General features: G+C 43.1%; 1 protein-coding gene across 1 annotated transcript in view; it reads right to left on the bottom strand.

Annotated features, from left to right (window-relative positions):
- Nucleotides 1-923: 923 nt before the first annotated feature.
- The window catches only part of LOC146324544 (membrane-associated guanylate kinase, WW and PDZ domain-containing protein 3-like), a 53,659-nt gene continuing 43,420 nt past the window's right edge, over nucleotides 924-11,162 (bottom strand). The window contains exons 17-21 of the mRNA XM_084720126.1: nucleotides 7,910-8,107; nucleotides 7,375-7,451; nucleotides 6,562-6,708; nucleotides 5,012-5,150; nucleotides 924-2,794 (exon numbers count right to left, since the gene is read on the bottom strand). Of these exons, the coding sequence (XP_084576252.1) occupies nucleotides 2,010-2,794; nucleotides 5,012-5,150; nucleotides 6,562-6,708; nucleotides 7,375-7,451; nucleotides 7,910-8,107 (1,346 nt within the window). The 3' untranslated portion in view covers nucleotides 924-2,009. The remainder of the gene's footprint in view (nucleotides 2,795-5,011; nucleotides 5,151-6,561; nucleotides 6,709-7,374; nucleotides 7,452-7,909; nucleotides 8,108-11,162) is intronic.

Below are 11,162 nucleotides of genomic sequence, written 5' to 3'. Positions count from 1 at the left end.
ACAGAATCATTTCAGGCTGTGAGGAACGTGGGGAACGTGGAGGTGCATGATGGGATGTGACGGGACAAAGTGGCAGGCAGGCTGTGAACAGGAAGTGTCGTGGCATGTCGTGGCGGCGTCTCCGCCCGCAGCCTCGGAGTCAGTTTGCAGGACGAAGGCTGAAATAAAATGAGGCACTTGTTTTATGATCCAGAGCTGCAGGTCGTCGGCCATGTTGGCCCGTAGAGTTCTGCTCCGCCACGGCTGTTGCTATAGAAACAGTTCATCCTGTCGGCCGAGTTGCCATGGCGATGTTATTGTACGTGTTTGTGTGTGTGTATGGCTCTGTTACATCATCAGGACAAAGTTTTTTTTTTACAAGCAGGCAGGCAGATCAGATCATCTGTGGGTCTATTTAATCTCTAATAATAACAATAGTAATCATCAATAATAATATTAATAATCATGATAATGTCATCATCGATCCTTTACATGTCGAGTTATAAAAATAAAAAAGTCATTCCGTGATATTCACATGCTCAGATTACACAGAACCACAAACATCTGGGAGGCGTCAGGACTCAAAGGTTCTCCTGTTTGTTGTTTGCATACGAGTTTAAAGAGATGAGGACGAGGATGAGGATGATGTCACAGACCTGCATCGGTCAGATGTCAGAGACCCTGAGAGACGGTATCAGGACACTGGTCAATGAGTTTAAAGCAGAAATCATATATTCACTGTAATAAATCATAAAATGGTGAAAACATGTTGAGTTGAAATACGCGCTTCTCTGACAAAACACTGAATCCTGTGAAATTTCTATTCCAGGCTGGAGTTACTGTTTTTATTTGCCTGTTTCACATTATTTAGAATTAAAATTAAAGCCGAATGTTTGCTGAATCCCTAAGTGTCAGTTCATGAGATGTAAGACATCATTACAATCTTGTAGAAGGAGTAGATGTTTATTAACTGTTAAATTGATCAAAATGTCAGTGGAGTTTGGCAGCAGTGAGGCAGAGTGTGTATTCAGACCAGTGGGTCTTTTGTTTTCAAGATAAAAACAAGCTAGACTTCTCATCAACAGATAGCTGACCGAGCCAAGTTATAAACAGCTGAAATCAATTCACGATGATGCATGCATCCTGCAGGGCTCCTGCAGGGCTCCTGCAGCCTGCCTTAGGGAGACAACTCACTTAAACCTTAGATTGTATATTAAACAGATTTTCAACCTATTTAATTCACAGTCTATTGCTCCATGCATTCATATTTGGACCTCAGAACTCATTTTGCTCAAACAATTGGTAAATATTGCTCTTTTAACTTTTCCACTTGTTAACTGTTAGGCCTGCATTTTTTACAAGAATCTGGTGATATGATTTGTATCATGATACAGGGGTTACGATTTAATATATTGTGATGCTGTAAGCAAGGTCATATGTTGTTATTTTTAATCAGATTTTATGAAATCTGTCGTAGTATAAAGAACAAACCAACATATCGATAAAATCTAAGTTTAAAACGTATTTTTTATCCAATCAGACCAGTGAAGATGGATAACACTGCAAAATGAACCTCTGCCACAAATCTTTGCACGTATCTCAGTATCACCATCAACTCACGTACTCACTGATACTATTATCTGTAACAGAACAGCCCTGGTTACCATGGTGATTTAGCCTGGTTTAAACTGGACCAGCATCGTGATACCAGAGGGTCAGAGTTGAGGCAGATGCAGGTCTCAGGATGCACTGAGGGATGATGGGTAAAATAAAAACTCATACTGTTGATAATTAGATGGCTCTGTGTGCAGCTGTTATGTCATTGGCCAATCAAAGGCCTCAAAACCCACCCACCAGCCAATCAATCCAAAAAAAAGGTCCTTGCTTCTCATCCTCCAATCAGAAACAGAACTGTCTGCTGTCATCCAATAAGAAGCAGGAAGAGGCGGGTCTTCCTCTCCGCAGGCCAATGAAAAAAAGCCCTTTAAAAGTAGCTGATAAAGAAAAAAAGATGTCTCACTGTGAGCCAATCAGAGAGAGAGCCCGCCCAGTAGTTCCTGCCCACGGAGCCGACTGCCAATCAGAACCTGTGTCAGTCTCTGTGGGCTTGGCTTCAGCCAGGGGCCCGGGGCGCTCCCCTGTTCCCCCGGTGACCCAGCTCTCCTCCAATCAGAATCCTCCTTCCACCCTGCAGTGGCGATGCTAGCTGCTGATAGGCTGACCTCTGAGAAGCTGGCTGCTGATTCGCTGTCAGACAGACGCTGGCCCTCATCGTCCATCGGCCGGAGGAAGGAGAACGCCACCCTCTGAGCAGTAGCGGAGCTCCCAGGATGCTTTATGTGGCGGGCGGTGCTGTCGTCTCTCTCCTCCCTCCTCCTGCCCTTCGTCTCGCTCTTCCTCCTCCTCTCCCTCACCTCCTCCTCCTCTTCCGGCACACATGTGTCCCAGGATGGAGCACTGTTCCTGGGTAAGCTCCTGCTCCTCCTCCCCTGCTGCTTCTCCTTCTGCCTGACAGTTTGACTCCTCCTCCTTCTCCTTCTCTCCTCCTCCTCCTCCTCCTCTCGCGCCTCCTCCTCCACCAGGTCCAGGTCCAGATCAGGAGGCCCTGACCCTCCTCCTCCTCCTGCTGTTCTTCGTTTGGTTTCTCCGTCTTTCCTTGGCCTCCTCGTCCTCTCTCCTCCTCCTTCTCCTCCTCCTGTAGCACTTCCTCCTCCCCTCTGCTGGTTGAGGGAGGCGGTTGCCATGGTGACGGCATCCACATCCTGCTCCTCTGTGTGTGAAGAGGAGGAGGGGGAGAGAGCTCCTTCCTCAGGGCCTAAAAGACAGACAGACAGACAGACAGACAGACAGACAGAGTGAATGTTGAGCTGCAGTTCCTCTGACCTCCACCAGGTGCTGCTGCCATCAAACCTTCTTCTTCTACTGTCACACTTAACACAGCAGATTTTCAAAATAAAAGCCCCACTGAGGAGACGTTGCGTCTGATGGATTCTATTTTATAGAAAGTGGACTGACTTCGAGGTTTCAGACGGGAACTGTTTGTGTCCAGTTGAGTAGTGATGGAAGTACTTTTACTCAGGTGTTGTACTTAAGTACAATTTTGAGGTGCTTGTACTTTACTTGAGTATTTTTTCTTTCCCCATAGATGAACCACTTTTGTTTTTTCTGTAAAAGTCCACCTGGAATCCTTTCGAAGAGTTCTACCTAGAACCCAACATTAAGGGTTATATCTAGAATCATCTGTGTGAGGTTTCACGTAGAACGTCCTGTGAGAGGTTCTACAGAGAACACTTTTATGATGTAATGATTCCACTTGGAACCCTCTCTGGAAGTTCTATCCAGATCCTTTCCACCTTTCTTAGGGTGCTAACCACTACTAATTCACCAGGGGGTGTTCTACTGAGAACATTTTTATATTCCAAGAGTTTTATTTAGAACACATCCTTTCATCCAAAAGGGTTCTTCACAAGCAAATAGTTGTGGGTAGAACCACAGCCCTTCAGGGAAAACCCGTCTGGAACCCTTATTTCTAAGAGCGAAGCCTATAAAACATCTTGATCATTAACCGATCGTATACGATATTTCATAAAACTAACACGGCATCAATAACATGTTTATAACACAGCAGTTACCATTTTTAATGAATTTAACTACCAAATTATCAACATTTATTTATGTGAATAACATGAAACAATCATGTTATTAACATGTTTTAATATTTATTAACATATTTACATGTTTATAACATGTTGATATCATGTTACGAACCATAATTAAATGTTATGATTTTAACATGTTAATAACAGGTAAATATCATACTGAGTATTAATGGTAATAACACATTAATAACAAATCTATTATTAACATGTTTAAACCGTAATATTGATGAGATGTTACTAAATGTTATAAATGTTATGTGACATCACAAGTGAGGAGCTTTAATAAATGTGTTCATAAGAAAATGGACTAAAACCTGCTGATGAGTTCAGCTGCAGGTCACTGATGAAGATGGAGGGATGAGAGTGAGTGAACGTAAAGAGGAAATGAAAGAGGAAGAGGAGAACAGAGAGTTACCAACCGCGAGTTTTCAGTGCGTCCAATCACGTAGAAGCAGGGTTCCCCCTGTTTAGAGTTGGTCATACAGAGAGACAAGCTGGACAGCTCCACTGAGGAGGAGGAGGAGGAGGAGGAGGAGGAGGAGGAGGAGGAAGGACAGGAAGGACAGGAAGGAGGAGGAGGAAGAAACAAAGTCAAACAGTAAAAAGACTGAAATTAAGAGAATCACAGAGCTGCGTCTTTGCAAAGTATTTGTTTCCCCAGAAGTTCAGTGACAGAGTGACGTGTCAGGGTGAGCCGCTGGAGCTAATGAGCTAATGAGCTAACTGCTAACCGCTAACCGCTAACCAGGATCTGTAGTTGTGGTCGTGTTCCAGGGTGAGAACTATTGATACAGAAACACAGATGCTACATTCATGCGTCTGTTTCGCAGCAATTAACTCAAATTCAGCCGGTTCCCCCCTGAATTCTGCACAACCTTGCAATTTTGTCCAATTACTGCAACTTTCAATTGATTTTAGGATGTTTCTGAGTATTGGACGCTACTAATATCTATACTCTAATAAAAAAAAAAAATAATAATAATATAAAAGGCAATATAGAAAAACATCTGAAAACAGGTGGTGAAAATCTGTGCGCTCCACCTGTTTTCACGTGTTTGGACCTATTTTTACCAACAGATTGTGACAGGATTAATTGTTCACCATTTTCTGATATTTATTGACCAAACAACTAATTGATTAGTGTAAAAAATATTTCCAGGTTGAACTAAACTTCTTCCAGCACTGTGATGAAGAAATAAAGTGTTAAAGTTCAGAGAGAAACAAAGAGGAAGTTAAAGAGAAACAGACGTCTGCTCCTGCTGTCAGTCACCTGTTGTCAGGTGTTACAGAACCAGCAGTACACAGTGTCCTGCAGTACTGAGTACACAGTTTCCTGCAGTACTGTAGTACTGTCAGTGTGTATGAGGTCTCACCGTAGTCGGGCACGTATCCGTTTCCTTTCTTGAGGACGAGGTGGATTCGATGTCCTCCTCTCCTGATCTGCTCCACAGCCTGACTGTGAGTCATCCCTGATGTGCTGTCACCATTTATCTCCACCAGCTGGTCAGACACCTGAGAGGACAGGTACACACACAGGTACACCTCTGTGACATCATACATCACACCTCTGATATTCACATGGATCAATATAAATCAGTCCCTCAGGATTTTGCTGATATTATTGGAGTGATTGTTGCCGCCTGCAGAATTCTTAGCTGGTATTTAAAAAAAATTGTTGCATGTTGCATGATTTAGTATAGTAGTAGTATCTGTAGTATTAGTAGTATTTATGCTAAAAACGTGATTCTGATTTTGACTCGTGACGCGGTGCAGCCTGTAGAGGGCGCCGGCAGCTCTGCACTCTGTCTGTCAGGCTGCTGTTAAATGTTTAAAGTGCAGAAAGCAGAACGCTGCAGCAGCAGCTGTAATGTTGAATGTTTGATGTTCAGAGTCTCACAGACAGAATCTCATCAATAATTCAAACAATTAAATATCATAAAGGAGAGTACCGGAGGAGAACGTGAGGTTCTCTGATGGACCACGTTAACAAACTGATCTGCTGCTTTATTTAAAACTCAGCATCCTGCAGTCAGGTGAAAAACAGGTCAATGGTGAAAACACAAATGGACGCACGTACGTCAACTAGTGATCAACTTTCTGGTCCATAAAATGTCAGAAAATGTTTCTCAAAGTCCGAGATGACTTCCTTCTCTTTCCTTCGTAGGGAAGTACAGTCCTGCTGAGATGTATAAAGACATAAAGCCGAACTCTGAAACTTTTATTCAGTTTTATTCATTTATTTAGTTTCTTTTGATATTAAACCAAATATGTTTAGTTTAATGCTACTGGACGGACAAAACCAGAACTGTTCTAGAGTCTGCCAGCTGCTGTTTACCAAAGTGCTGCTGCTGCCCCCTAGAGGCTGCAGGGTTTGTTACTCTGTGGCGGTCTGGGTCATGTGACCACATTCTTTTGGCAGCGTGGGCTCTGCCTGCAGCAGGTATTTGTGAACACACCTGTAACCACAGACTCCCTTAAAAAACGTTGTTATTTTGACAGTTGCTGAATGAGGAGAAACTTTCTAAACTGTCTGCCACAAATTCTTAATTTTCTGTGCCGTCCTGTAAAGTGAAAATAATGTTCTGGATTAATTTATGATAAAAACAGTACGTCTGTCTCCGTGTTCACTACTACACTACTACTACTACTACTACTACTACTACTACTACTACTACTAACTGCATACAGAGCAGGAAAGTAAAACTGCGACAGCAAATTCTTAATCATTCAACCTTCTCGTAAATTCAGCTTTAAATGGAAAAAGTTGTTTCTTTCAGTGTAAAACACATTGTGTTGTTATAAAGAGCAAACAGGACAGACGCTCCTGGGATTCACCTGTGTGTGTGTGTGTGTGTGTGTGTGTGTGTGTGTGTGTGTGTGTGTGTGTGTGTGTGTGTGTGTGTGTGTGTGTGTGTGTGTGTACCTGTATCTTGTTGCTGCGTTGGGCCGGCCCCCCATCCATCAGTCCCAGTACATACAGTCCCATGTTGTACTCGCTGCCCCCCCTCAGAGAGAACCCAAAACCTGTCGGACCTCGTTCAAGATCCACACTGTAGAACCTGGACTCATCCTGAGAGACAGACAGACATCATCATTATTATTACTTTACCGCTGCTGCTCCTGTTCGTTCCTGCTGAGAGTCTCAAAGAAAAAAAAATAGATTTGATGAAAATAAAGTTAACTGAGAATAAAGTTGTAGTTGTGAGACAAAATGATGTTTTGATACAATTTTATAATTAAAAAGAGACAGAATTGAGCAGGATTATCACAAGAAAATATTATGAGGAAAAAGTCATGAAATTATAAGAATAAAGTCAATAAAAAGTTTTTAATATTTCAAAATCAAAATGTGTGTTTTAGTTAAACTGAAGATTAAGTGCAGTTTGTTTTCTCCAACATCCTGAAATCTTGAATAATTTAGTCCAGTTTTAACTTCAGATCAGTCTCATCACATTATAACATCATTCTCATAATTCAAAGTATTTAAAGTCGTAATTTTAAAATATTAAATCTCTTTGTCCTGTAAAAACACAACTTTACTTCCACCACATTCAAAATATACTGACTTTATTCTCAGCAGTTTTTTTTTCACACGAACTCGGAAAAAAACTCTTTAAATGCATCTAAACATCAATATTCTGTAACAGCACAAATAAGTACTGCAGTATTACAGCACTGACTGTGTGTACTGTTACTACTACTACTACACTGAATACTGTAGTACTGTCAGACTGACCTTTGACCTCCTGCTGGATCCTTTCATCAACCGACCGTCGATATCCAGGTCTGCTCCCTCTGACACAGAGGACGAGTCTGAGGACAGGAGACACAGACGATCAATCATCCAATCAGTCAATAAAAAAAATATACAAAAGATACAACAAATAAGGAAAACAGAAACGAGACCGTGTCAGTGTATCAAGTATCCAGTAACTTTTTTCATTAAAATAAATCGAGCGTCATTTTTTGCCCTCGTGACGTGCTGTAATGGTTCTTATCACATGGACACAAACGAGGTTCCTCTCGAGGAACTCAGCTTGTTCCAGTGTGATGTCATCGGGAGCTTCCTCAATCCTGCTGGTGAACAACTGTAGCTGGAAAGCTAACCGCTAACTCACTGGCTGGGCTAACAGAGGTCAGTCACATGACCTTACCGCTCTCACTGAGTCTCCACAGCGTGTGAACAGTTTGATGACTGACTTCCTCTGGTCTCCTGTCTGTGTGTAAAACACTTTATGTTCTGATAGAGGAGCTTTGATAAATGTCCGTACGTGTGTGTCTGGGTGTGATGCTCAGTCTCAGCGTGTTCCCGGCTCTCCTCAGGATCTGGGCGAGGTCTCTGTGCTGCAGACCTCCGACCGGTCGACCCTCCACCGCCTCCAGCTGGTCTCCGGGCTGAATTTGTCCGCTGCGAGCCGCCGGGCTGCCGCGACGCACCGTCACAAACCGGTGAGACATCAGGGACGGGGCTGCAGAGGTAGAGAGAGAGACAGTAGCCAATCACACTACAGGTACATCTGTAACCATGGCAACATCTGGTACCAGATGCTGGCGTTTGGTGTTTTGTTGGCAGATCTCAGTTTTTACCAGGGATAAAAGTGCCAAAATAAGAGTCAGGAAACAAAACAGAATGAAGTGTTTCTGTGTGATGAAGACTGAACAGTCCTCCTCCTCCTCCTCCTCCTCCTCCTCCTCCTCCTCCTCCTCCTCCTCCTCTCTGTGCTGCAGTCTGACAGCTGTGTAATAATAAATGTGTTGAAGTTTAATAATTGAGTCTGTTCAGTTCGCTCGGCTGCGCTCACAGCTGCTGAGGAGACAGAAACTGAACTTCAGAGACTGTCAGAGGAGGAAAACAACACGTCTGTTTTCACCTGACGCCGACTTCTGCTGCTCGTCTCACCTGAAACAAAGCAGGAAGTAACTCACTTCCATTTAACCACGACCGCCACCTTTCTCCCACCTCAACCTGGAAGTTTTTGTGTCCAAACCCGACCGAACGTTCACCTCAGAGATTAAGATCGATGGTTGAAAGTCTCAACCTTTGGAATATTTAAGAAGTGAGGACAAGTTCACAGATTCTGCAGCTTTACGACAGAAAACGCTGCAGCAAAGAGTGTTTTTATGTCGAGAAAACAGTGAGATCACTGAAGAAACATCACAGCATCTTAAATGACTGAACTCATCAGAAGTGACATGATTCATGAAGGATCGGACAGTTAGATTTAAGGAAGTAGAACATCAGATGACATGTTCCCTTTGTTATTTTACTTAGTTTGTTCTTGTTCTGTGTGTTTGTTTTTATCTTTGACTCAATGAATTTCCTCTTTTTGGAAGATAAAGATTCTGTAGAGCCGACCCAGCTGCTTCAGAGTTTGTGCTGTTGCCATGACGCTAACTGACGTCCAAATCAGTGTTTGAAGAGAAGAGGGAGTCCTGGTGTCGGCTGCACTGAAAGAAAGAAAGAACGTCGATAAAGTTCCTGCACGCTCACGAGTTGGTTCACTCATGGCAAGTGAATGAAACAAATCAGGTAACTTCTTCTCATCACCACACAACGTTCTCTACCTCCCTGCCTTGTTCTCCTCCCGTGTTCTCTGTTCTCTGCATTAAAAACAGCTGTCAGTCTCCTGCGTGAGGCAGATATGAAGAATAACTTTAGGTCTACAACAATGATAAATGAAAGTTCAAATGTAAAAATTACTGTTACTTCTATCCAGTTTTTGTTTAAAGTCACTGGAGAGCAGCTAAAGAGCCACATGTGGCCCCGGAGCCACGGGTTGCAGACCCCTGGGTTAGAGATAAGGTTGGGTTGAGGTTAAGGTGAAGGGAAACAAACTTTCACACAACACCAGGAACAAAAACACCAACTGCTCTCTGACCAGCTTCAAGCCTCAAAACTACAAAAACAGAGTTTGGGACAATCTGAGTTAAATGAGTTAAATGACAGATAGGAACCTCCTGATCCACACAAGAAAACTGGTTTCTAACCAGAAAGGAAGTGACTCTGGTTCAGTATGAAAAACTTCAACTGAATCAGTTTAGACTCTGAACTGAGTTTAAAATCTTATCCAGGAGCTGAAGAGTGAAACTGAGCTGCTGCTCTGAACAGAGAAAAAAAAACATTAGTGGGAGTTTGTTCCTCCAAAACAGACTGCCAAGTTCAACACACACACACACACACGCACACGCACACACACACACACACACACACACACACACGCACGCGCACGCACACGCACACACACAGACACACACACGCACGCACGCACACACACACACACACGCACGCACGCACGCACGCACGCACGCACGCACACGCACACGCACACACACAGACACACACACGCACGCACGCACACACACACACACACGCACGCACGCACGCACGCGCGCGCACGCACGCACGCACGCACGCACACACACACACACACACACACACACACACACGCACACACACAGACACACACACACACACACACCTGGTCAGTGTGGAGGGAGAAAAATTCTCAGAAAGATTTTCTGGCTCAGAGACTCTAATCACTGAATCACTGAGGACAAAGAAGCCAGAAACAAACTGTTTCTGACGTGTCACATGACCCGCAGCAGGTCACATGACCAGCAGACAAACAGTATTAAAGTGACCCTGAACGATGAACCGACCGGTGACGGACTGTTTGCAGTAACAGATCAAACAGACTGAGAACTCCAACACAGCAGATCACCTGGACATGAAGCATTCAGTGACCAGTCGTAAATTAAAGAATGAAAACATGCAGAGACACTCTGTCCCGTCCCGTCCCGTCCCGTCCCGTCCCGTCCCGTCCCCTCCTGGTGCTTTTACACCGACTCTTGACAGCCAGGCTTTAAAAGACAAACTGTGTGTGTAAGAGGCTTTACAGTTACATCACACATCAGCAGCCAGATGTGTCTCCATCACCGACCAGCAGGACCAACAATCAGCTGTTCACTTCAGTCTGACACCGACAACATCAACTGTGACGTCTCTCTCATCTCCTTTCTGTCAGAAAGACTGAAAAATTACCAAAGAAAAATTAAAAAATGGTCATTTTTTCCTCTAATATGTAGAAGAAGACTGAAGTTCAGCTGCATTCAGTTTCAAAGAGGAGGTGCCAAAACTTTTTCATGTCATGGACCCTGAAGTTCGAAGCACATTACACTGTAAAAAAGTTTTACCAACTACCAATCTTTTTATTTTGAGTTTCTAAAACTCAAACTTTCAAGTTTTTCTGAAAAAGAAAAGTAAATTATCTCAACTAAATATTATAAGTTGGTCAAACTCTTTTTAAAGTTTATTTTAAAACTAGCTGTAAATGTTGAGTTAAACATTAAACATCAACCGTGAAAAAGTAACTAATACTGAAGTATTTCTCTAACACCAGTACTTTTACTTTATAATTGAGGAATATTTTAATAATGTAACAGTACTCATACTTGAGTACATATTTTCAGGACTTTATCCACCACTGCTTAAATGAAACCATCAGATTCCTGAAGTCGAAGAAG

Source organism: Lutjanus erythropterus, chromosome 6, assembly GCF_056507025.1.
Source record: "Lutjanus erythropterus isolate fLutEry1 chromosome 6, fLutEry1.hap2, whole genome shotgun sequence".
In the NCBI taxonomy this organism is placed as follows: Eukaryota; Metazoa; Chordata; class Actinopteri; order Lutjaniformes; family Lutjanidae; genus Lutjanus; species Lutjanus erythropterus.
Note: the sequence above shows the minus strand (reverse complement) of the source record. Positions and strands in the feature narration are given on the sequence as shown.